This window comes from Haplochromis burtoni, unplaced genomic scaffold, assembly GCF_018398535.1.
Source record: "Haplochromis burtoni strain Fernald_Lab_line unplaced genomic scaffold, NCSU_Asbu1 Contig_11, whole genome shotgun sequence".
Classification (NCBI taxonomy): Eukaryota; Metazoa; Chordata; class Actinopteri; order Cichliformes; family Cichlidae; genus Haplochromis; species Haplochromis burtoni.
This window is the reverse complement of record NW_024582372.1, coordinates 3,270,039-3,297,144: the sequence shown is the minus strand read 5'-3', so window position 1 is coordinate 3,297,144 and position 27,106 is coordinate 3,270,039. Positions and strand designations below refer to the sequence as shown.

At 40.9% G+C, this 27,106-nt stretch overlaps 1 protein-coding gene across 2 annotated transcripts in view; it reads right to left on the bottom strand.

The window, feature by feature from the left end:
• Positions 1–1,197: 1,197 nt before the first annotated feature.
• Positions 1,198–27,106, bottom strand: part of galnt2 (UDP-N-acetyl-alpha-D-galactosamine:polypeptide N-acetylgalactosaminyltransferase 2) — a 65,686-nt gene continuing 39,777 nt past the window's right edge. The window contains exons 3-16 of one of the 2 annotated variants that reach the window (XM_042214084.1): positions 21,850–22,003; positions 19,180–19,278; positions 19,030–19,097; positions 18,869–18,934; positions 18,603–18,724; positions 15,426–15,513; positions 14,224–14,311; positions 13,991–14,094; positions 12,076–12,202; positions 7,998–8,090; positions 7,129–7,212; positions 5,920–6,073; positions 4,570–4,689; positions 1,198–4,476 (exon numbers count right to left, since the gene is read on the bottom strand). In XM_042214084.1, coding sequence (XP_042070018.1) covers positions 4,321–4,476; positions 4,570–4,689; positions 5,920–6,073; positions 7,129–7,212; positions 7,998–8,090; positions 12,076–12,202; positions 13,991–14,094; positions 14,224–14,311; positions 15,426–15,513; positions 18,603–18,724; positions 18,869–18,934; positions 19,030–19,097; positions 19,180–19,278; positions 21,850–22,003 — 1,523 coding nt within the window. In that variant the 3' untranslated portion in view covers positions 1,198–4,320. The remainder of the gene's footprint in view (positions 4,477–4,569; positions 4,690–5,919; positions 6,074–7,128; positions 7,213–7,997; positions 8,091–12,075; positions 12,203–13,990; positions 14,095–14,223; positions 14,312–15,425; positions 15,514–18,602; positions 18,725–18,868; positions 18,935–19,029; positions 19,098–19,179; positions 19,279–21,849; positions 22,004–27,106) is intronic. The other variant, XM_005915073.3, reaches the window with a different exon arrangement.

Below are 27,106 nucleotides of genomic sequence, written 5' to 3'. Positions count from 1 at the left end.
TCAGCAGGGCTTTTCACTTATTAGAGAGAGGGCCCTTCTTCTGTTAATCCTATGAGGGGATTTGAGGTGGGCCGATAGGGGGAAAACGTCCCAGGTTTATGACAAGTCGTGACTGAACTTTTCTCCGTTTAAAGGAAAAGCTGAACGAACACAAAGATTTTGCTTCAAGCTTCCTTTTCTTGTTTAACTCTAGCAAATAACCCCTTGTTTCCCTCCACAGCGAAATAAATAATGTCTAGTGGCTCAGTGGGTAGGATGCTCTTATTTACTGACTCATGCTCACGTTTTATGTTATTAAAGAAGACGACCATCTGCAGGATTGTCAGTAATATTCTTCTTACTCGATGTTTTCCTTTGTAAATTTATTTCAATAGGCATTTTTTTGGTTTGTGCGTCATCATTTTGGCTCATACCTAAAATTATTTTTTATATGCACAAGATCACTTGGTCATAATTGGATCACAACCAAAACAAAATGTTCTGCATTATTGTGATGCAGCCTAGCACGCTTTAACTTTTGATTAAATGGCTCCAAACAGGTAAACGCACTACGAAAAGATGGAACCATGATATGATACTGGGGATGACTTTTGTTGAGCTATGTTTCAGAGTTGTTACTCCTCTAATGGATATTTTAAAGAATATTTTAAAGTTTTTAAGACATGGAAACACGCAAACGACCATTTTTAATCCCCTCTCTATCATAAAACTGACACAAGACCAGCAGATAACAGCAGTCCTGGCCACAGTGGCTTCTACAAGTTGAGACTGGAGGGAAGATACTCATTACACTGCAAGCAACCTGTCACGGAACAAGTCCTCCGAGACTGTTTTCCAAAGACTTTCACCCCTTCTTATTCTTCATCATACAGCAAATTCGGAAAAGGAAATTTGGCACGTTGTGCAAAAGATGTAAACATTTAACCATCCTTTTGAAATGAGGCGCTGCACTTAAGTGTTACAGTCATTTCTTCTGTGTGTAACATAAAAAAGATTAAGAAATAAAATAGCAAACCTTATGACAAGTATAAGACTAGCTTTAAAAAGAAAAGGCTTCAGACAACACGGGAACTGTTGCAGACAGGACTGACATGGTCACTCAGGTGAGCACAGTCTGCTTCTGCGGAGTAGCAAACTCACATGGAGATCTTATAAAGCAAAGACAGAAACTACCTCAAGTCCTTCTTCCTTTTTTTGTTTCGCAGCTGATCATGTGTGGCAATAGAGGGCGCTAAAAACTACTAAATAAAACCTCAGCATGTTGGAAACCTTCACTTATTTTATGCTGACTGAGATATCACCACTACTCAAGAGGCTGCACAATTTCTGCAATAATCTAGACGATAAGGCAATGAAAAAGTAAATGAACTAACTACTAAAATGTGTACTTGCACACATCTAAACCGAGACAGATTTTGCATGTATCCTATGACAGATCTTCCCATTTACACCCTTTGAGAATCAGCTAAAAAGAAAAGAAAACAAAACAAAAAAAAAACTTCAATGGTGCCCTTTCAAGAATACATCTAAATTAAACATTTTTATATTTTTCTACTTTTAATAAGATTATTTCTCCTGTAACCTGCCTTTAAAATCTCCACTGAAGCGTCTGATTTCACAGCACACACTGAAATGGAAAACTGTGGAAAAACTGATGTTCAAACCTAAATTTCACTTAATGCTTCTCCTGTATCGCAACCATGCTTACTTAAGACACTGAAAGTGTTTCATTTTGTTTTGCATTTTCCAAACCAAACCAGACTTTTCCATGTTTAAAGTAACACATCATCATGAAATCAGATTTGGGCCTTTGGATTTAGCATCAAAGGCAACACCAAATTTTTCTAAGCAGGGCCTTGCCTGAGTTTCTCTCTGGCCTCGTGCCATGTTGTGGGTCCCCTGCCCTGCAGCACAATGCAGCAACCTGTCAAGTCACAGGATAGGCTTTTCAAACCAGCTGCAGCTTCAGCTGACCTTCTCAGCTCCACTCACCCCACTTATAAATGAACATATAAGACAAGGCAAACAGGTACACAGAAAAAAAAGTATCAGACAGCAAAGCAACCGAGGCCAGCTGTCTTTGTCAGTTGGCGGCTCAATAAAATAAAACCAAAGGAGTTTCGGATGCGAGTGTGCACGAGAGCGGGAAGGACTGAGAAAAGCAGAGAGCGCACGACTTTAAAGATGACTTGAGATTTCAGCTTTCCTGTACCCAAACTGTACATCTGTTCAGAAATATTTTGTGTTCCTGTAGTTGCCTTGAGGTCGCCAAGTGATGAGTCACACTAAATTTAATCAAGCGCAATTTTCCCAAACTCCACTGTCATTACTCATCGGTGACTAACAGCACAGGAGATCATAGCAGTGAAGATGAGGAAGTGATGTGAAAGCCTAAAGGAGATTAGAAACAAAACATAACAAACTATTTAAAAGGCAAGAGTTAATGGACTCGGAAACAGATAAATGTACTGCAAATCGTATCAGTAACACCACCTGGTAACAAAAACTGCACCGTTTCATGACACCAAGATATTGTTGATCTGCATAGTAGTGTGGCAGGAAAAAAAAGAAAAAAAAAGAAAGAGTATTCTTATTTCTACTTTGCATCAGCAAAAGCTGCGCAGTCCTGCTTGTGCAATCAGAAAAATCTGCTCTCCTCTTGCAGAAACAGAGTGAGGACAAACAGTAAAACCTTGTTTACTGCAGTTCCAAACTTCAGAACAGATGGCTCATCTAACAGGAAAGTTAGAGGAAAAAAAATATGTTGATGTAAATCACTGTGACTCAGTGCAACGCTGGAAACATGTCGGCGATACATGCAGTCAGAAGTTGCTTTGCTACTTGTCGAGACTTTTCTTTTTGCATGAAATCTGCTCTCAGGCTGGAATAAGCACAGTTTGCCGTTGTCAATAGAGAGACGGACGTCTGACACCTCGATGAATTAAAAAAACCCCAAACAAACCCCACTTTACTTTGCTGCAGGGTTGCATTGTTCCTCCTGCAAGGTCTAAGTGTAGTTTTCTTCTTTAACTTTGTAAAAGTGCTGGAAGAGGAGAAGCAATCATCTCAGTCACGTCTATGCAAACTCTACATTACTGGTAATCTCATTACTGTGTTATTAGAAATGCCACATTAGCAGGCAACACCTGTTGGCTCTGGAGAACAAGCTGCAACATGAATCCAGTTTAGATGTGATTGTTAGACAGTAAACGTTCCACAATGGCAACATATAGACACAGGCAAAGGAAAGCAGCTGTGCAGGAAAAACAAAGAAAAAAAAAAGATTAAAACTGAGCCTCTCCACGGGGAGCAGGCACAGAGCAGCGAGAGTATGTAAAGAAAACCATTTTAATCACTGGTCTTTCTGAAACTCAAAACATCCTTTTAAAAGTTGGTTCCATTTTTTGATTAGAAAGTAAACCAAAATAAAAGAAAAAGGAAAAAAAAAGAGAGACTGGTGACTTATTCTCTGGGTATTTTCTCTGTGGAAGTATTGGAGGCTGCAGCAGCCAGTACTACAGCCCAAAGACAGGAAAATCTTCAGGGAGGCATTCACAACACTTCTGAGGGGGGGAAAAAAAACCCCATGCAAAGCAGCGAAAACCCTCCCAGATTGTCTTCACCTCCACCAAGAAAGAGTCTGTAGAAAAACTGCATTCTTTGCCTCTTTTCTCTCGGTTGACTCTGTAAACCAGTGAGAATAAACGAGAGGAAAAGCTCAAGGCCTCGAGTCCATTTCCTCCCTTCACATCACTCAACAACCCACACCTCCCCGAAACCACAACCTGAAGGCTCCATCTGCCATTACAGGATGCTTCCAAGAAGAAGAAGAAGGAAAAAAAGCAAGTCTCTGTGGACAGTTAACAGCAAGAAATAAAAAATATGAATAAGAAAATAAAACAAGTACACCAAAAAAATTCTCTTTCCACCAGCATTAAAGAAAGGAGAAGAACGATTTCGCCGTTTGCAGCTGGAACCATCAATGAGAAAACACTGAGGTATGTATTTTTGAAACAAAAGCCTCTTCGTCTCCTTTATCCTCGTGATCGCCACCATCCATCCACCACATGCAGTCAGGTTCCTGTTAACTCCATTTGGGTCTCCCGGCCCCTCCCTTCATTACGCGTGGCTCATCGTTTAGGGAGATGGGTGAGAGAAGGGTGCGCACGTGACTGGCTGTACCTCTGTGGAGGAGGAAGGAGGAGAAGGAGGAAGAGTTTGTCTTTCTTCTTGAGTCTATTCATCTTTTTAGCCGCATCTCAGGAGTCTGTAGGTGTTTCTCTTCGCTATACCGAGTCTTCCGGGGATCTGGAGCGCCCCCTACGATTGTAAATTGAGAGTGAACTTCCACTGCTGGGTGAGGCTCGGGCTGCAGACCTCCACAGTGAGTCCGCCCATCCTGGCGCTGCGGCTGTCCAGGCAGAGGTTACTGCCCACGTGACGAAGCTTCGAGTTGGACTCGATCTGCTCCCATTTCTGGACGACAAACAACACGATGTCACAAATATTGAACGCTGTACCTTTTTTGGGGTATAAACAACAATAAAGGCGATTTCAGTGTGTGTTTACCTGTCTGCTGTCATTCTCTCTACAGCCTTGTAGTTTGATGAGGGAACCAGCTGTTCTGTCCACCACAGTCAGACACAGGTCCATATGTTTTACCGATTTATCCTTGGTTAGAGCCCATTCCTTTATAAAAATGGATACACGTAAAATATTAGCACACGTAAAGCATGCTGGGATGTTCTCAGCAAGGCTTTATCTAATAACACGTCTTTTATATCAAGTAATGATCATGTTTTCCTCTTATTTACACAGGAAAAATAACAAAAATGTATTTTGCAAAATGGGCACCATGGGCAGCATCGTGATAGAGAGAATCTGGAGCTCCCTGTGGAAATCTCACAAGCAGGACTCTGATTGCTCTGAGAACACAGTGCCCATGTTAAAGCCACATTAAGGCCATTAAATAAACCCAGCAGGTAAAGCTTGGTGGCTGAGAAAATCTCTGTATATTTTAAATAAATTTTAGAAAGTATACAAACCCATAATAATAACAACAATAATAATTGGCCGTTAGTTTAGTAAAGAGACTGCCTGGTATGAGTGTGAATAAAATGGAGACATTATTTGTGGTACTTCACTTCTGTTGTGTCTCTTTGAGAATGGCTATTCATTTTAAAAAATGAATAGTAAAAACAAAGTACACCCTCTTCCAATTCTAACGTTTTTCATATAAGAGGATAATAAAGCACCATGTTTGCTTTTTGCCAAATGTGGCCCTGTGAATTACAGCAAAGCGTCTCCTCTTCTGTCTCGTCTTCTAAAGGATGTTGCACAACCATTAATATTTCACGGTTTGACCTTGGGAATACTGGTACATGTCCTGAACATTTCCCACTTGTGAGCAGATATGTTTCTTAGCTGTATTTGCTGTATTTATGAAGCAACACTGGAAACAGTAAAGACCTGCAAATCCACGAGGGTAAAACAAAAAAAGCCAGCGATCGCTGACTCGACGCGACAGCAGTTTTCTTCTCTACACCTGTCATTCTATTTCAGGATTTCAACTATTTGAGAAACTGCTGACAGAAACACTCCCCACAAACTTACACACACAGACATAGTGTGTATCCTCCTCAAGGTACTCCAAGAGCTGTACATTTCCTCTAAGAACAACGTTAAAATGCTGTTATGCACTACTCTATATTTAAGTTAAAGTTTCAATAGATCTGCTCTACTCTAGTCTTAACAACCTCGTGTTTAAACATCTTTGTCCTTTTGATTACAATACATTTACTTTAAGTATGGCACTGTGACCTTAAATACGTAAATCCTTTATCATACCCCCTGTGCTTTCACCATATGTACACCACTTGCCACTCACGAGTCGCTAAGGTTAGGCTTTTACAAGCTGACCTGGGTGTCCCCTCGCCGTAACGCTACCTGGTTTCCCCCTGCATTGTGACATTCATAGACGCCGACCACACCATCAGCAAAGTGACCCAAGGTGTCCAGACAGTTTCCTCCCTGCTGCAGGGCTCCGAAAGCAATGTCCTGGTGATCTGGGACCCTGAACACACACACGAAAAAGTGTTAGTGAAGCGTGTATTCAGTTTTTCAAGCTGTTAAAAAGCCAAACAAAGAAAGCGTACAGGCCGAGATACAGCAAGAGAGGAAAATAGTCAATTTTCTTCTGACAAAACAGAACAATGGGGCTTTAATGTTTCTGTAAAAGTTAAATTATTCAAATTAGAAGCATTAAAAAGGTGCAATTTTAATGTTCCTCCCCCTGTGAAAACATAAAAGCAAGAAGTATGCCTGAGATTTAATGTGGTTTTTATGCTTTTAAAGATTGTTTCACTGTGCAGTGATACACCATGCCCCAGGCTCATGCTAAATTTGAATACGCTCTCTGAAAGTCCCACTCTGACCAGTTGCACATGTGCATTTCACAGATATGCAGAAAGCCCATGAACCTATCAGCAGTAGTTCTACTTTATTATCCTGAGACATGTGATGGAGAAGATTTGGTCCAAACAACCTGAACTGTTCCAGTGTGCGATGGTGATTCTGGTGTGTCAAAAATAAGGGTTTTTTGGCAATCCTCAAAAAAATCTTTGTTTCTCACCAACGCTGCTCAACAGATTTAGATGTAAGCAACTTTGTACTTACTTAAAAGTACATTCAAGCTCAAGGTTTGCCTATCTGACAACCTGGAGGAGTACCAGAGTCTGTGACAGCGGTCATAACTTGACCTTCAGGCAAAATGTAGCAAAAACGCTGGGAGTGGTGCAATCTAGCAGTCAGATTTACATCAGAGGTGCTCTCTGCTGAACTTGTGGACTCATTCACATCAGCCACTAATTGCGAACCTGAGAACCTTGTGAAAATGTAATAATGACCTTGAATCATAACTCCTGGTTGGGCATTAGCGTCACTGCAGTCTCATTTGTGTATAAAACATCCCGCCACACATTAGCACAAAGTCATATTTCAAACTTCTGGCTGAGGAGTGGTCTCCTAACAATTTGGTAAATGCAATTTAGTTTTGATTATACAACATTACATGTCATGCAGTGTAACACTGGCTCCATCATATTGCACAGACTGCCCTCATTTTCTTACCTCAGCTCAGGGTAGACATTCTCCAGGTACCATTTGAATGGCTTACAGTTTAATCTCTTCTTCATCTCCAAACGACTCTGGATACTGAGGGAGAGGAAGGAGATGGAGGAAGAGAATTAAAGGGTTGAATCAGCTGTGGTTTCATGTTTAAATTATACGCCTCGTCAGTCGCTTTGTAAGGGGAGAGAGTGGAGGCTCGGGGCATGTCTGAGTCTAGATCCTTTGGGGAAAATATAACTGTTTGGACTGACACTAGAGGGGAGATGCCAAGTCTGTTCCCACAAGGTCACATAATAAGCATATATAGTGCTGTCTAGCTACTCTGGTTGAATGTGAAAGTGCTTATTGCTGTGTAGACTTCTGGATGTGTGGCATAAAGCAGAAGGAAACTAGTATAAGGGTGAAAAGCATTCCTTAACACACTTACAGTACTTACTTTGTCCTGCTGGTGGCATAAAACTAAGAGGATCACAAAGTCAGCAGGTGTCACCCCCTAAAGAACATGAATGTCAATCCATTCAGCAGCTGTAGGTATTTTTTTTAATGGCGGATGACTGACGCTGTCACTACGCTTGAAACAATCCTGCGCCAACCTTTTTAAGGAGCGTTGTCATCCCTTTAGGGCATAAATAACAGCAGCGTTTCCAGTATTGTAAATCAGCCACTGACTTTTTGTCCTCTTCTGAGCTACATTAACATCCTCACTTAAGTATAAAAGGGAAAAATTACACCTTTTATGGCTTACATTCTGCTAATTGGCAGTACAATTATAATTATTATGTCCATTCAAGTGGCTGCCTTTGTAATTTTATGATCCAGCTCCATTATTATGTTCAACTCCCACAGGGCTAATACTTCATAGTACTTACTTCCCATAGGGGACATTTCTTGCTGAGGGGACAGCGGCATAGTAGAAGTTTTTATACTCGTCCATCCACACCTCTGCTGCTCTCCTTGTGTTCCTGATGGATGGGTGAGAAGAAGAAAATGCACAAAGGCGAGGGAGACAATGGGTGAGGATAAGACCGAGAGTCGGTGAGGATTAAAAAAAAAAAAAAAAAAGACAGAAAGGTATGTGGCACACTGCACGACTCCTGAATGGACGTGTCTGTTTGGTGGTTGTGACACACTCACTGCCTGCTCATACACCCCCCGACAGCCATCAGAGGGCACAGTTATCCTGGCTGTACAAATGTGAATGTGTGTTTATTTTCCCTGTTATTGCAGCCGTTGGTCAACAGCGTGTGCATGCTGCCAAACAAAGTGTTGACGTGTGACATTTGACAATTTGTCAGATTTTTATTTTTCGAGTGATGTAACGGACTTCTGACAGACTACGTGTCGGCTGGAGTCAATAAAATACAACTCAATCTTTGCAGTCCAGAGCAGCTCAAAGTATGACACTAACAGTCCTTCCTTAGACCGAATCAAGACAAGAGAAAGAGTGCAACGATGATTATAGCAACGGGGGGTAACAGTGAGACCTTAGTAGCTTCTGTTGCTCTCCCAGTTTGCAAACCTCAGTACTGGAACCAGTTTATATCGGCCTCACTGTTTATGGATTGCACAAACACTATTTTTGCAATACAGTTTCTTAGGAACAGATATGCTCCTCTGGTTCATCCAGTGTCTCATAAAGTAGGATAACATAGTGAGAAAGTTAAACAAGCACTCCAATTACTATTTTTGTGAATTTTCAGGCAATTATTTCACAGTTCAGACTTAAAAATAGGGTTAAAACTGCTAGCAGGGTTAATTATAGCCATAACTGCAATACAATCAGCTTCATTATGTTTACCTGTGAATCCCTAAAGTGTAAATGCTTTGACCAAATTATAGGGAAACTAAGTGCCTCTTTATATGATGTCAAAAGCAAAAGTTATGACGCGCTTGCCGGAAGCCTTTCATATTCTGCAGAAATTCTCTAAAACCCACGAGTTGCACAGTTTTAAATAGCGAGCAGTGGTTTTGTCTTAGTGAGGCTCACATATTTCTAGACATTTCCAAACTCGGCTTCCACTTACTGGAAGAGAAGCTTCAAGAAAACAACTCTTCTAACATCTGAAGGTTACCAGCGACCGTGGTGACACTAGATGCCCTATCATTATTACGGTATTTTAAGGGTTTATTTTGATGTGCAGTCTCTTTGTCTTGCAGGATTTTTTTACTCTCATGCACCTGCATCCCAAAAATACCGACGCCACACACTGCAAACTTTATTTAGGTCCACAGGGGCTTTTTGTCACATAGCAAGCTGCTGCTGCCACAACACGCCTATTATAACTCTGCTGTGAAATGCTGCTCCCTGAAGAACAATTACAATGTCATCCAGGCAGACAAAACAGGTGCCGTCTCCGAGGTCCCCAGAGTCACTGCAGCAGCCACAGGGATGCTGTCTGGGACTTGATTCAGGCTGAAGGGCAAGGCGCTGCCTCAGAGCACAGATGAAGCTGCTCTGCTCTGTAATGGAGAACTCCACTGCACCCACTGATTAATAAGTGATGTCTTCGATTGTTAGGAATGGTTGTGCAACTAATATGAGACTGTGTTCAGTGTTATGAAACTGATGAAAACATTAGCAGTCCACCGGTGGTGTCTAATCTTTGACACTGTTTGAATAAATGTTGGTTTAATGTTGAATTTCATCCACAGTTTTTTCCCCTCTAAGGTTCTACCGAGCTATGAATTAAATCTCTTCAGGTATTTGTATGTAACTAACTGATAAGAAATGAGGGGCTGAAGTCAACTAATAGCCCCAACTCAAAAATAGGAGCTACTGCAGAATAGGCACCACATGTCACCCTGACATGCTCTTTATTTCTTGCTCCCCTTTAAAAATATTAATCACAGCCAGTACCAGAGTAACCACAGTCATTTCAAGCTCCTTGTTATCTGTTTGTTTATCCTCCCACATGTTTACCAATCGGGAGACTGAAGGCTTGTTGGGCTCATTACCAAGGGTGGTTACTCATGGTTTCAAGAGACAGATCCATATCTGCCCATGTATCACATTCTCCACTACTCGTGTTCAATGTTTATGGTGCCGCACATATCGCAGCCCTAAAGGGCAGCACATGGAAAAAACAGATTTTCTTCACTTTTATTCACAGTTTTTATTTTTTTTTATTTTTGAAGGAAATATTCATGAACTTGTTTAATTGATGGTACTTTGTTTTAATTACTCCACGCTGATTTAATTCTCAGAGCATTAGTAAAACTCAATAACTTGTTTGGTAATTTACAAACTGCAGCCACAGAAAATAATGAACCAAAAGAGACCTATACACATGATCTGTGCTCATTTCCAGGTCCATAGTTTTACTCCAGGACTCAAAGGAGCAATTCACACAACTCACAAAGAGAAGTCTCTTTTATCCTACACACTCGGTCTTGGTGCAGCCCCTCAGGTCACCTGCTGTCTGAATTAAGCCTTTTTACCTCTATTCCTCCTTGTTTAAGGGTCTAAGCTGCAGGCGGGTGGAGCTGTTGTGCTCAAAGGCAGAGATGAGCATAGCACCGATATGCCCTCTCTTTGTTATCACAGAGAGCCAAGATTAGAAAAAACTGTCTGAAAAGGCAGAGATGAGAGCAAACGGACATCTGAGCTTTGGCTTGCAGAGACTATTTGACGGTACCCTGACCTTATAAATATGAGGAGCTAACATTATAACTGTATATTAGGCTATAATATATATTAGTATATTGCTTTTAAGCAAATAAGTACATTACGGAAATTCAAAGTGCTTTAAAAAGAAAAGCCAGTATAAATATTGAAAAACCATCATCAAAATGGAAAGGAAGAGCTTAAACTGCTTCTATGGTAAAAAGTATCATAAAATGTCAAGGTTTTTCTGAGACTGCTAGGTCACTTAAACATCAGCTGATTGACTGTATTAGCTGTCAGTGAACTGCAGATTTAAAACAAACAAACAAACAAACAAAAAAGTCTTCTTAACCCTGTTAAAGTTGGAACACGCTCAGCTAGTCCTTTTCTGTGCGGTTGTTCTGCTGCACAGAAAAGTGTAAATCAAAAATCTTCAGTTTCAAGCTGAACAGCAAACTCATCTGCTGATGAAAATCACGTGACAAGACAAAAAGGCCCCGGAGGATCCAGTAAACGAACCTTGTGGTGGGAATGTTTTCTCAAAGGCTGTTTCCACATTAAATTTAGTGAGTGAAATTTGAACCTCAGGATAAACATCCTCAGTATTTGGTCTTGAAATGTCACTACAGTTGAGTCAAACTGTCTCCTAACTTTAACTGACTCTTAGAAATGAAGAGTGGGTTGTGTTAGAGCAGGTCACCATTTGACAGAAAGGTCAGGGGTTCAATCATCGTCTTCTCCGGTCTGCATGTTTTAAGTGCCCTTGGGCAAGATTCTGTAAACATAATTGCTCCCTATGCATGTGCGTGATCGATAAAAGCAATGTGGCTTGTACTGTAAAAGTGCTTTGAGTGGTCATTAAGACTAGAAAAGCATTATATATAAAGGACAGTCCATTTAGCCTCCACATTTCTTGTGATTTACAGTGAAACTACTTAAATAGAGATTTCCCCTCCCATATTTTATGTAAGGAGAAAACAAGTTTTTTATATATGCTCAGCAGCAATAATAATAAATAAATTGAATGAATTCAAGTACTGCTATTATCCAAAGCTCTTTGCATTTGATTACCCATTCACATACTGATGATATGGAAGGCTGGGCCTAACCTCAGAATGCATTTGGGCTTTGGTGTGTTTTTGGATATGACAAATAGAGAACTGTGTGGCTTCACCTTCTGAGCTAAAGTCACCAAATAAACCCAAATGCATTAACTGTAGTGTCATTATGGAGATGCACAGGCTGCAACATGGGGAATTTTGATGAACTATGTGATGCGTGTAACCTGACTGGTTAAATGAGTGTTCAGCCCTCTTGTATGTGTGTGTCTGCATGTGTGTCACCTTGCGAACACAGTGCCACTGCCACCCGGGAAGGTATAAGGATGCTGCTTTCTGAAGACGTGGCCAACTCTGCTGCAGGGGATGATCTCCAGACTGCCGCCACATTGCCACACACGAAATGAGATCTCTAAAAACACACACAGACATACACGCAGGCGGAAAAAATGAATAAAAACAGGTAAGTTAATTACTACAAGCCAAGAAAAAGTAGTTAAGTTAATCCACATCTGCATATCATGAATGTTTGGAGTGTGTTGACATTGTTAGATTTGCTCTCCAGCATTGTCAGCATTTGAATGAGCGTTCTTTAAATGAGCACAGCAATGTCTGAACTGTCAATCCAGTTCTGATTCATTGGACCGCCTCGAGAGGAGCCTGAATCACTCCGTCAGCTGTTTATTCTTACCGATTTCCCAAGTGCATTCAGACAAAAGCAAAAGGGAGACACAGCTGCTATTATATCATTGTACTGTTTGCAAATGAGCTCTATTGTGCACACTCTGCACTGACTCTAAACATTATTACACTGCCACTGTAATTTCCTAAGATCAACTGTACTAAGGAAGACATCTTTTACCTAGATATGACAACCAAATTACTGAAGGATTTTCTATTATCTCGTTGTTGGCATGGGCACCCAGATGATCTCATGAGTTGATCACAGTGTGAGGCAAATCCACGTTGCTGCTTTAGCACCAGATCTCACAGGGGAGTGGAGATTTTATAACTGGGCAGGAATTTGTGGTTTTCTGAGCCAAAAGTGCAGCATTTATGAGGGAAAGAGATTACAGTTGCAAGCTCATTTAAGTCTTAAAGATATAGTTCAACATTTTGGAGAGACATGTATTAGGTTTTCTGCAGAGAATGAGATCAGAGGTTTGATACAATTATCACAGTTACATGTCAAGTATAACGATGCAGCCAGTAATCACGTAGCTTATCATTGAGAGTACAAGCAACAGGAAACAGCAAACCCAGCTCTATCCAAAGCTCACAAAATCCTCCATTGTTTGTTTAGCCAAATCACTGTCCAGCATATAAGGATGTGCAAACATAACGTCAACAAAACAGCAAAAAAATTGACTGCCTGTTGGATGCATAGAATCAGCAGACTCAGTAAACCGGTTCTTGATGTGTTTATGGCTTCAATTACTAATTTCAAGTCTTTTTAAACATAAAATTACAAAAACAAAAAGTAAATAAATCAGGCAATGTTTTAGTGCAAGGTTATTTCATTATTCGCTACTGAATGATCAGATGACAGCAGCAAAATGCTTGGCTTGAGCTTTAAAAGAAAAGAAAAAAAAGGGACTTCAATTTATTTGTCATCACTGAGTTTCATTGAGAAATATAGCTGGGTGTCATCTGCATAGAAATGAAAGTGTATGGAGGGCAGTTCTAATAATATTACCTAAGGGAAGCATGTATACGGTAAAAAGGATCGGCCCCAACACGGAACCCTGTGGAACACCGTGGCTAACTTTAATGTGTAAAGAAGACAAAAACATTTAAATGCACAAATTTGGTTTGATATGATTCAAACCAATGCAGCACATGCCCTTGAATGCAAACAGACTGCTCTAGTCTCTGTATTAAAAGTTTATAACATTTTATACATTTATCATTTCATAATGATATAACATCATTATACTCAATGGACATATAGGACTGTGCTATTAAACCTGCTCAAAGAAAGTGAATGAGTGTATTTTCCAAAACACTCATTAAAACCTTAAAAGCCTGGAGACAAAACGGGAAACCCAGGACATGCCTGCGACTTCACTTGACTTTCCACTTTTAATACCTGTGATTTATGCAATTTTTGATTCTTTCACTAATCAAGACTTTCTATTCTTGCGACATCCATTAGACACTTTCTTCAGTCTACCGTGAGCTTCTAAATTGCACCACTCACCGAGATTTTCCCCTCCCCATACATCCATCATCATGTCATACTTTCCCAGCTGCTCAAAGTACTCTTTATCCATGACAAAGAGGCCACCTGCTATCATTGGTGTCCTGGAGGGGCAGAAAAAAAACAAAAAAAAACAAGAAAATTGAGAAGGCATTGGTAAAAATTGAGTAGATTAATACTCTGTTAGTTGCATGTGATACAACCTGTAACTTTTGAAAGTGTGTTTGTCTTACTTTATAGGAGCGATCGGGTTGCCTTGTCTGGCTCGTCTCTGCTCCAGAGTCATGTAGTCCCATTTAAACACCAAATTCCAGTCAAAGCCTGCCAACATAAACACACAGACAAAAAAACACAGCACAATTACGACCATTAGCTGGGATTAAGTAGCAGTCTGGTTGTATAATTGGATTTGGCAGGTTCATATTAGATGACTGGGTAAATCAGCAGTTGCCTGACTTCAAAGGCAACTGCTGTAACTGTTTAAGTGTTAGCAGAGAGAGTTAAACTAGTGTAACTGGCATGTATCTGTTCTACAATACACTGCAATCAGCACAGCCAGTACACCACTTTGGCTTTTACATTAATATATCTCACAGACAAAAAAAGAGAAATGTTGCAATGCAAGTGCCAACACTTGCTAATCCAGCCAAATTAAGAATGCGACTGCAAGGCAGTTTCACATTCAGAACATTAAATTTTTTATTATGTGAAGTCGTTAATTAATTATTAATATAAAAAAGAGTGGGGGGTTTTTAAGCTATGAGTAGTTCTTCCATTTCCAGTGTGCATTGCACCGTATGTAAGTTATATCCATCAGCATCACAGTGGGTAAAAAAAGGATATTTAATGCGTAAAATTACATATATGACACCAATTATTTAATTAACTTGAATTCATTAATGTCCTTTCTGGATATCATCTACTGGAGTTATACTCAAGAAGGCACATGCCCAAATCAGTTGGATTGGACATTAAACTGTCTTTAACCCACCAGCTCTCCAGTACAAAGTAGGCGTGATGTTCCATTCAGCCTATGTCAGAATAAAAGAAGGAACTGTCTAAAAGATTTATGATGAACAAGTGGGGGATCATGTGTGCTGCCTCATGAGATAATAAGATAATGTCTGCAATACTTTGAAGAGGAGGCACTGTTCAGTGAACATTTCCTGGTGAGAAACAGTTTGAAATATACCATGTTCCTCAGGAGGCCTTGCCTTAAGTATGAGAAATACCTGGAGAGAACAGTTTATGAACTACAGCACTGGATGGCAAAACACCTGGTCTTAATGCGGCTGTGAGATAACAACGTCAATTCATTGTAAATGAAAAGCATTAAAAAGCAAATCCTCTAAAACCGTAATAAATGCAAAGCCTCGCTGTCAAGCTCGACTGACTAGACTACACAGGAGTCGAGTGTGTCTTTTGTGTACTTTACCTCCTTTCAGATCGGCAGAGGCGCCGACATATTGAAAGTTGTCCATGTTGATGACATCAATGATGGGAGAAACTACTCGTGTCTTATCCTGAGAAGGAAACACGGAGACAGTAATTAAACAAAGCCACTTCAAGGACGGATGCAGGTTTGGAATATCATCAATAAATATTTACTACAAGTTAATTAAAAAGGACAAAATTATGCAGAACTACAAAGGACTCAGAGCACTTAACTGTGTTTGCGAAATTTTAGAGCGTAAGTAAATATTCCCATCTGCAAGCTTATTTTATGTTCTATATTTAGTTTACTGCCACGTTTATGACGTAAAACTGAACGTTAATCAGCCATTTCCTACCAACACCAAAACAAACCCAAGCTTTAAAAATCACAGAGCCACATCACCCGGCAGTTTGAAGAAAGGATTACTCAAGCGGCCCGAATGACGAAAACAGAAACAGCTTGCAGATATTGGGGAGTTCATTTGTTTGAGCCTGAGACATTTTTATAAGACAAGGTTTCACAGTGTATGGTGGGATTCATTATTTAGAGAAGCAGCTAAAGCAAAAGAAAAACAAAGTGAATTACTCTGACAGCGCAGCGTTTCAGACTTGGCTCCAGGCATTTATTAACGAGGGAACAACAAAACAGCACATTCGGGAGGATCAAATGCAGAATCAGACTGTTTTAAGTCAAATCAGATACATTTTTAAAGAACAACCTCAATTTTATACACAGTGTCCCATTTCAGATTAAGATTACAGTCAATCATGAAGCTCCTTTTTGAAGTCTTTATTTTAAAAAAAGGCTTCGCTCTAAATATCACCAGACTGTATCTGTAAGAGAGCTCGGTTTGCGTTTATAAAGTTTTTCCTTTAATGGAAATAAAAATCAAATTGCCAGCCCCAAAAGATAAAAGATCTTGTCACCCATCAAGATCTGCATGTCTCACACTGTCAGGTTTAGCTGTGATAATGGGCTTTTATAATGAAAACAGGCCCAACATTCCTGTGTGAATGAAATGTAGTCATGCGCTCCTTGTTTCTCACATGAATGTTAGCAAGACACTGACTGATTATAAGCTCAGAGGTGCTGCTTTGTAGCCAACCCCAGCCTCTGTGTAAAGGATTAGATGGAAAAAAACATGGATTGGATCAATTTTATGCGTATTTTACTGGGATACACTGGTCAGGTACTTTATCAGGTCAACTTTGCTATTTTGGGAATGGATCCACTTTTGTCTCCAGAGCTGCTTTAATTTCTCGTGGCACAGATTCGACAGGGTGCTGGACATTGCTCAAAGATTTTATTCCACACTGACATGACAGCATCACAGTTTTTCAACTGCATTTCCATGATGGGAATCTACACATTATATGCTAAAATTGCTCTATTTGAATAAAAATCTGGGGATTGTTGAGGCCCACTGAGCACTTGTGAACTGTGGTCATAAGGGGTCAGCATCAATACTTAGACAAGCCATGGTGTCCAAACAATGCTCAGTTGGTAGTAAAAGGTCCAAAACTCTGCCATTACACTACCACCAGCCTAAACTGTTGATACAAGGCAGAATGGATCCATCCTTTGACCAGATTTTGACTCCAACATCTGAATGTTGCAACATTTTTCCAATCTTCTATTTTCCAATTTTAGTGAGCCCGTCTGAACTGTAGCCTCAGTTTCCTGCTCTCAGCTGACAGGAGTGGCACCCAGTGCGGTCTTTTGCTTGGTGTAGCCCATCTGCTTCAAGGCAAATGTGTTGTTCAGAGATGTTTTTTTGCATATCTTGGTTGTTACAAGCGGTTATTTGAGTTACTGTAGTTTTGGGCCATTCGCTATAAACCCTAGAGATGGCTCTGTTGTTAAATCCCAGTAGATTAGTAGTTTATGAGATACTTAGGCCACTCCCCCTGGCATCAACTACCACGCTACATTCAACGTTGAAAGTTAGCGGGTTGTCTTGACTGTATCTACAAACCTAAATCCACTGAGCTGCTGCCATGTGATTGGCTAAATGGATATTTTCAATGAGTTGTAGGTAAGACGAGTACCTAATAATAAAGTGACTGAGTGTTCGGAAACTTTCCCCCTAAAAGATTTATTTTGTTTCCAGCGTTTTTGTTATTTTTAAATGAGCATTTTGTAGTTTTTTGGCCGTTTTCTTTTTAGATCAAACTATGGTATCATCATTTAAACCATTTATGAGCACAATTACAACATGTGAACTGTTTTTCACTTATCAATGGTATATGGACTGATTATTATAGATTGTATTTGAGCACTCAAAGCACTTTAAACAACATGCTCCTTTCACACACATTCATACAAGCATTTTTGTCTACACTAAATAGTGTCTAACAATTACACGGTGATACTTTGGCATGCAGACCGGAGCAGCCAAGAACTGAACCGCTACATATCTACGATATTTTCCCCCACTCTGACTAAAGATAACAGGTCAGTGCACAAGAAATTGGGCTGAATCCAGTGTAATGTTTACACGTGTCAATCAATGCACAGTGACATAACTGACTGCCTTTGTTTCCTTCTATTGGTCTATTAAATGGTTTACTCTGTCCCTCTGAAACCAATTAAAATTTCAACAGGTTTTCTGGGCATTTTCACTATGAATGAGTTGTTTATGTCACACTTTTGCTTTGGAATAGCTCCACAGTGTAGTGGCTTACACATTCTCCCAACAAGCAAAAGATACAAAGTTTGTATCTTTCCCGGGAGGAGAAACAAATCCCTTTTGGGTTGTGTCGGCAAGGCGTACAAACTTGTAGAGCAACACACCATGGTGACCCCTTTAGAATAAGGGATTAGTTGAAAGTAGCTTCTTTTTTTTATTATTCTGCTTTAGATTTTAAACCAATTAGAATCAAAAACAAGGCTATATGCAAACATAACTCAGTTAAAAGGGCACTTTTCATTTCAAGCTGTCGTATTAGAAGAAAGATGGCCAAAGTGCAACAATTTCACTGTCTGGCGAGATCTTCTTCAGAGCGTGCCCTGACTGATAAAACTGAAAATTCAATGCCAGTCTTTAAGAGGAACCCCCCCCCCCCATCTAATTTGTATCTTAACTATTGTTTTTCACTTGTTTGTTCACTGGGATATGTGCTCAAATGTATTATAATGATATTAAGATACGAAGTTGTACGCTGTGTGCGCGCGTACCTCAGCCACTCTTTCAAGCAGCGGCTCTAGCCAGTGGTCATTACATTCACAGTGAGAGTCCAGGAAGGTGAGGACTGGTGCTGTGGCAGCATCTGCACCACGAACTCTTGATCGCATCAAGCCTGAGGGAAGTTAAGAAAAGAAGTGTGATTAAAAACAACAGTCCTGCTGCCAGACTGAACACTTTCATCCCACATGGTGTGCAGCAGCACTGAGATTTCTTTCGGGCATAAAAGTTATGATAAAACCTTCTTCTTCTAAAGTACCTTCTCTGCGGTCATTTCTCAACACGCGTACTTTCTCAATCTTCCCCAGCAGCGCTCCATCCTCAGCTGGAACACACACAGACACACGCAGAGCAGTGATGTTTATTTGTATTTTCACACTGATGATGCTAGCTTTGTTTGCGTGTGTTCACACAACTCACGATTATCACTGTAGTCATCAACCAGAATGATCTCTTTGACCAAGTGAGGTGGACTTTTCTTCAGGACACTAAACAGAGTGAGATCATATAAAAATACAGCACATCTGCCTCAGAATTTGAAAGTACACAAGGCTCAGTATACACGCCTACCTGACCACAGTCCGCAGCAGAGCAGAGCGAGCCTCATTGTGGAAGGTGATGACAACGCTCGAGGCCGGCAGGTCTGACTTCCACTGCTTATGTCTGCAACTGCACAAAAACAAGACAAAACCCCCCAAAGACATAAAAATTAGGGAAAAAAAGAGAAAAAAAATGGTTAAAGTATGAATGCTTACATGCGTAGACAAACACGCCCACACGCACAAACAATCACGTCACCGAATGTGTGAGCCAAGCTGTGAGCTGGAACTGGTCAGTAAAGCGATTTTGAACACAATAAATACGATGGCGCACATAGTGACACTGACACACACACAGAGGATGCAATGACACACACTCTCATGGAGTAATGCTCTGCTGCAGCTGGGATTGACACTGGGTTTATCATACCGTGAGGCAAAAATCCCATGAGATGACGGGTGTGCCTGTGTATGCGTGTATGTGTGTGTGCGAGCATACCCAAAAAGACAAATCCTGCACCGAATTTAAAGTAAGGAACATGAGTGATAGGGCACTACATGAGAGGAGAGTGACAAGACAGAGAGGAGAAGGAGGAGGAGGAGGAGGGAGCCGATAAGGGCATGAAGAAAACTTTCTATTCCATCTGTCACTTAACTACAGCCACTCTGTCAAACCTCGAGGTAAAAACCCAGAACAGATACGTTTTACAAGATCACGTGTGAAGGTGTGCCATTAGTATTGGCTGTCACACTTGCATAGTTGCTGTATTCCTGTTCATTTCTACTGGGGGAAAAAAGCATCAGAGATTCAAGTCATTTTGATCCTGCGTTGAAAACAACTAGGTGCTTTTGCTGAAACAAAAACAACTGGGCTATTTTTTCCTCCTGGAAATGTTTCACAATGATTGCTGCAGCACGCTCACAAATTACAAAGACATCGATACCAGATCAATAGGAGACACATCCTTGCTCTTTTTAGTAGGCTAATGGCTCCAACTGTCTACTTTTGACCAACATATAAGTAAGGCCAGGTGACTACTTTAACTATGGCAGCTGGACTAATCATTTAGACTATTATGGAGTAGGTCAGTAACATGTTTGGAATCATGTTCTTTTTATATAAATAACATCAAAAAAAGTCTAATATCAACATATTTCAAGGTATTTCACAAGCAAAGTATGGAGGGGTCTTTAAAATTCTATAAGATTATGAAAAATAAAACCACAGAGAATTTGAAGAACTTATGCACGGTAGATTGCAATTATCTATGGAGCAAAATAAAAGCTTGGTACTTGTCATGCCTATGACTTTCATGGCTTCAGGGAGCACTGGATGAAAACAAGCAATTCTGTAGTGGAAATATCTGCACGGCCTCGGGGACTCGAGCAAGAATCAGCATCACTGAATGCAGTTTCTCTCTGCATTAATAAAAACAACTTTAAACTCTCCCTTTGCAAAGAAATAAAACAGCGATCGGAGGAGCAACTGAGGCGGAGAGGAAAACTGGAGGCTATTTTCTGTACGATATGGAAAAAAGGACTTGTTTTGGAGCAACGTCTGTGGTCATGGAGATTTTCTGGGCTGACTTGCTCGTTTCAGCAAGACCATGGTAAACCACAACCTGCGTGTACTGCAGCGGCACAGCTCCACTGTAAGTGTTCACGTGATAAAGCCCGTAGTCTCGGTTTTTCACTCGCATCATGAAATTTAAAAACCATAAGAAACCAAAAAAGGCTGGGAACATATTTAATTTTGTTCCTCAGTTCTTACATGCTTACAGTGGTGTTTAAAGACAAGATGACGCTGCACCCTGTCACAACTTCACTGAAATGTGTTTAAAGGGAACAAATTGAATGAGAATATACATTAATAAATACCTTAGTTTAAACACGTGATATGGAATGTTTGTATTAATCATTTAAACCCTATATCATACCAAATATGGAGGACTTAAAGTTTCACCATGACGTTTTGTTTATGCTTGCTTTTTAAGAAGTTATTTGTTAGTATTGCTTAGTCCATGTGAGATATATCCAAGATAAAGAAGTCTCTACAAGTCCAGGAAATGGTGTTCCAAATATTTTGGATACTACATATATAAATCCCTTTTTCTGCTGCTGTATTAGAAAAAGTAAAAACTTGCTCTTTAATATTTCAACACTTCAGCGGTGCCTGTTCTCTTGGTGTAAGGCCTTTCTGCTGACATTTTTTCACACAATCCAGCGATTTGGTCTTTATTAACAAAAGGGTAGCACCAGAAGTTAGGACATGCAACCAGACTTATACAACGCTAATGGACTTTTCACTGCTAAAAAGGCCTGTTGAGATCCAAGCTGACTAAAACCTAATATTCTTCTAATAAAAGAATCCAAACGAAGTCATTTTCTGATTTTGTTTTGTCCGTTACAACAAGCAGAACAATACGCAGCTTTTACAGCCTGTGGGTTTATTTTAGCACTAAGGCAGACAGTGTCTGCTCCACTGCTACTTCCTGGTTTCCACTGTAACCACAATAGCGAGAGTTCCTGAGAGATCTTATCCAGTCTGGGATCAATTAGTCAAATCAACGAATGTGATAAGACAGCATGTATTCGCAAAAAAACCCCCCTTTCGATCACCCATGAAAAAGCAGAAGTTAAGAGGGATGTCATTGTGTTTCACATATTAGCTCTGTGTGTGTGCAGTGACACAGGTACGTACTGATCATGTCTCGTGTCTGGTACAGCTCTGTCCATTCGGAGTTTGTCGCTTTCCACCTGGTTGAACTTGTTTCTGGCGTAGGGGTCTTGACCTGGCCGGACCACCGTGGCTCCAACATACAGATCCTGGTCAAAATCCTGCCAGCGCACCTTACCTGGATGGACACACACACACACACACACACACACACACACACACACACACACACACATTAGGCACATCTCCAACCAGAGATATCCACAGATGCGAGGCACACACTGCTTCCCAGTCAGTTCTGTGACCACTTGACCAGGCTCATTCATTTGAAGGTGCCATTTCCTTCAAGGTCACCTTTTTGTGCACCAGCAGTGACTTGATTTTGGGTTTGATGTGGCCAAAAAGCAGCATGCAGCACGGGTCAGATTGTTTCTCTCAAATGTTTTCACTTCATGTGCCTCGGGACATTACAGCAGAACTTTGTGTTGACAGTCTGGTGCAAAAGCCACTGTGACTGTCCACGCTCCTACTTCAGCTGAAAACTACTCTTTGATCTCTCGGTCATAGCCAGAGACACAGCTCTGATCACAAGCAGCGCTTCTTCACAGGACATTTGGGTCATTTTGAAAGAGAAGTTGATGTTTGTATTGCCAGGGTGCAACCTAAAGATAGCAACCCTAAAAGGAGCGCAGGTGTGTTCGTGAGAAGACAACATTCAAAAGGTAAAATTGGGTAAATTTAAATCAGGTTTTCTTTCTGATTCTAACCTCAGATCTTTTTGTAAACGCGCCATCTATAATATGATGCTATAAACCCACAAAAATGGTATATTAAATATTCAAATGCACTCCAGAAATATTAAAAACACTGGTGTTAAAAAAACTGGTGAACCTAGGTTTTAATATGAAATATTTTCTCATGTGAATTTCTGGGAAATCACGTTAAATAAATACAGCACATCCAAAAATAAAAGCCACCACCAAACGCGATATTAAAACCTTCAACAAAGGCTGCGAATGCGTCTGACGAATGAATGGGATTACAGATCAGTGGGAATATGAAATGTAGGAGGCAGCCTGGCTGATGCAAGAATCCTTCACGACTGACAGCGAGGAAACCTGGCTGCTTCAAGCTGCTGCTTGACGAGGCAGCGACATGGCACTGAGGAAAGCTGACATGAAATTTATGCCGCCTGTATGCGAAAATACGCGGGAGACAACTCAGCCGACAGGGCGAGACTACTTTGGTAAAGCCAGGAAACACAAAAGAACATTTAATATGCACCGCAGACAGTCAGGGGGGAGCACTTGTTAATTTGTTGCAGTTTAGAAACATGATTTATAAGATCAGTATAAATAAAAATATTTTTTTAGTGTTTTGTGTCGTGTCAGTTTGACCAAAATACTGAAGCGCTGCAGAATAAACAGAGCAAGCCGTCACGTTTAGTTTCACAGTTTATCTCCGACTATTGAGACGCAGACACACACCAATAATAACGCAACTAATTAGCTGGGTGCAGCTGCCACGCTAACAACTCGAGCATGTGGCAGTGAGAGATTACGCCATCTCCCAGCATAGATGAGCGCGTGCATGGCAGAGAAGTTGAAGAGCGCGTCTGCGCGCGTCTCCTGTGGCAGCACGTGAACGTGGTTCGCGTGTCAATTAGCCGAAACTCGCGACGATGATCCGCTCGAGACTGTGTAACGGTGCCTCGGAGACGCGTGCGTCAGAGTGTGTGATGTCCTTGCTGATATCGGTGTTTAGTGGCAGCGAGTAAGCGATGTGGTGAAATGAATGTTAAACCCGGGGTTGATTACTCCGCTTCCTTCAGCGGATTAACGCTCCGCTCTCTCCGGGTTTGCCCCGTTTTTCTGCTGTGTTCGCGATACCGCGAGGCCTCTTCGGCAGGTACATCTATGTGCGCTCAGCCTCTGTCATGCAGTACTGGTCAATGATGCGATCAGCTGGCTGAAATTATAGCTGTTTGAACAGCTTTCACTCTCACTCCGACTATCGGTCGCTGAACTGTTTCAGCCCACAGCGGCTGACTGGTTGTTGTTTTTGTTTGTTGCCGCATTTTGTAGAAATCACTCATCGCGTTTCTAAGTGATGCTAACTGCCAAAAAGGATTCAAGCTCAGTGTCATTCCCCCAGTCTGTGCTGAACCATGAGCCCTCACTGCCCAGCAGACAGCTCAGAGGGCACCAGTGCTCGATGTGTATTTAATGGATGCGTTTCAATTGAGATGCATCCTGATCCCACTGCCTGAACTCCAGACTGCAGCACCAATCTGTGCCACTGCTCCCGTGCACCAAGTGATGCATTCACGAACCTGCCACTTAGTCACTGTAGTCACTGAGAAGGATGTTGATTAATATGCAAAAGCTAAAAGATTCCCAAGTTATTGAGTTTGGCGTTACTGAAGCTGTGTTACTATTTTAGGCTTAAGTAGGGAAAAGACTGCTTCCCTATGTGCTACAAAACACTCCGTAGATTCATAGGACTGCGACTGCTGAAAATGCGCCCACATAGTCATTTATCAAGACCTCGATTCACTACGGCACTTCATCTATAAATAAATGAATACTCTGACCAACACTGCCACTGTCTGCGTCTTATTCAGCAAATAGCTAGAAAGAAGTAGATAAATGGAAGGGCGTCAAATCCGAATTTTTATAACGCGTTTTCAGCAGATTTAGAAACTAAAATCGCAGCAGAGAATTGGATCGCTCCACTTGCAGGGACTGAGATTAACACACCACAGTTGGCTAAAGCTTGTGACAAGTTAAATCACTATAATAACAGAAATATGCGCTAAACACACAGACTGAAACAACTCTGTTGTTTCACTGGCACAAAGACTAAAACGTTTTGGGAAGAGGTCGAGGTGACGCGTGAGAAAATTTGTTCAGAAAGAAATTCCACTGGACTCTGAGCCGCTTCGACTCCTTTGCATCCACAAGAACATAAATATGAAAAGTAAACAAAGTGGCCTCAGCTAAAGTTCTAGCCAAAAATCTATAAAAGCATCATTTTAAATAACTACACTCAGCAGCCACTTTATTAGGCCCACCTAATCAGCAAATCACATGGCTGCAGTTCAATGAATTTAGGCATGTTGACATGGTCAAGGTGATTGGGGAAATAATTATTTGATCCCCTGGTGACTTTGTAAGTTTGCTCACAAAGAATTGAACCCCCCACCCCACATCACATATCTGGCTAATCACACAAACAGGTGTCACCTTCTCACTGAACTTCTTACTGATGACGTTGTAGCCTGTTCCAGCCTCATTCACGTCTACAGTCCTGTCCCTCGACATCATCTGACAGCTCTTTAGTCTCACACATGGTGGTGGAGAAGTTGGACTGAAAGAAACTGATTTTGTAGACAGGTGTACTAGTTTAAATACTTTAACTTGTGTAATGCGTATTTTGTTTTTTAAATCTGTTTCAATTAAAAAAATAATAAAATAGAGATTGTTCATTTCCCTGGAAGTGAGCAAACTTACAAATTCAGCAGGGGATGAAATAATTATATACCCCACTGTGAGTCTGAATGTGGGATGGTTGTTGGTGGCAGACTTGAATACAGCAATATTTCCCAGCACTTTGGCGAATCGAAGCTATGAGGAATTAAGGGAGTTCTGAAGGCAAAGAGGGATCAGCCTGGTACTGACGAAGTAGCCGGCGAGCGCAAATAAATGTTTAGTACCAGACAAGACAAATGATGCCAAACGTTCACTAGAAAGAATAACACATACTGAGAGCTTTGAGGAGTTTTTTCTTCACTTTGTAAAGGATTCGGATCTGGAAGAGGGCCAGTGCAGGCTTGTTTTGACTTCTCTGAAAAAGATTTTTTCTTCTTGTTTCAGAGGATTTGGATGTGTTGAATGGAAGGAGCATGCTGTTGCTCCCTCCCCATCTTAGTCATTTTTCCCCCTTGTTTGAATAAAACATATTTTTGGCATGCTCAAACGGTAAAACGATAACAAAACGCTTAAAAACAACCATGAAAAATAACAAGGCGTCAGTGCAACAATGAAACATTTCTAACATACTCAGAGTGACACAGTTTAGTACATTTTATGCTTTAATTTTTTTAAAAATGAAGATCTGAGGTATCGCCTCACCTTTTTACTTTATAATGACTGTCTGAGTAGGATTAGATAGAAAACAAAACATAACCAGCACCCATCTTTGACGAACCCGAAGACTTACTTATTTACTCTGTTTTTATTAGTAAATCTTTTACTCTTCCACGTATCTCTTAGGCTCCATCTCCTTGTTCTCTTGCTTTCTCAACACTTTCCTTCTGTTTTCTTTCTCCTCTTCTTAAGTGTCCTTGTGTGCTCTGGGTGATGTTGTGATACGCTGTCATTGCTGAGTGTAATGTCACCCTGAAATTGAAATGCCCTCACTTCAACATTCAAATTGGATAGCATTGCTGGATCAGATAAGAGAGTGTGTGTTCAGCGTTCGCAGGTCACGGGCCTGTGAAGGAGGGGCGTTGGCTGCTTCTGCTGCTTTGAGTCAGCCTGACGACGGGTGCTGAATGAGAAATCAGATTCTCCTCCTGCTCTCCTCTTGGCTGCTGGACACTGAAACAATGTCTCTCAGAGTTTGGGTGGAGACGCATAGTTGGTTTGTGGGAAGATCGAAATTGGCTGCCTGGATTATTTTGGACAGGCAATCGGCTCCAACCTGTTTTTAAGTCTGAACCATACAGATGTGCGTATTTCATTGGGTTCCCTCGCTGTGGTTATTCAAACACGATAAGGTTAAGGATGTTCATGTTCTACTGGTAATAAAACAAACTATGCTGCTGTGTTACCGCGTTTTGAAAAAGGAAATGGTTTCGGTTGTGGGAACATGATGCGGAATACTCTCTGGATACATGAATGTGGTTTACAGTGACTGCAGTGCACATGCTCTGCAGCTGGTATGCATTTGTGTCGTGCCTTTTCCTAGAGTTCAGTCACAACTGCAAGCAATGAGAAAGTGAACTCCACAGATCCTGAAGGATCAAGAATAAAAGACAAATTTGACACACATGTGCCTCAGACATGAATCGTTCCTGCCAGTTAAAGGGAACTACTACACTACTTTTACAGGACAGCAGGTCTCGGGAGCACTACTGCAAATGTACCACTACGTTAGCTACAAGTTTAAGTTAAGAAGAAGACAGCTTACCAGAGCTCTGAAGCTCCATTCCCATGTCTGCACAGGACAAATTAAGCGTTATTAGGACAACACAACCAATGGCTGTCAAGATGCATTG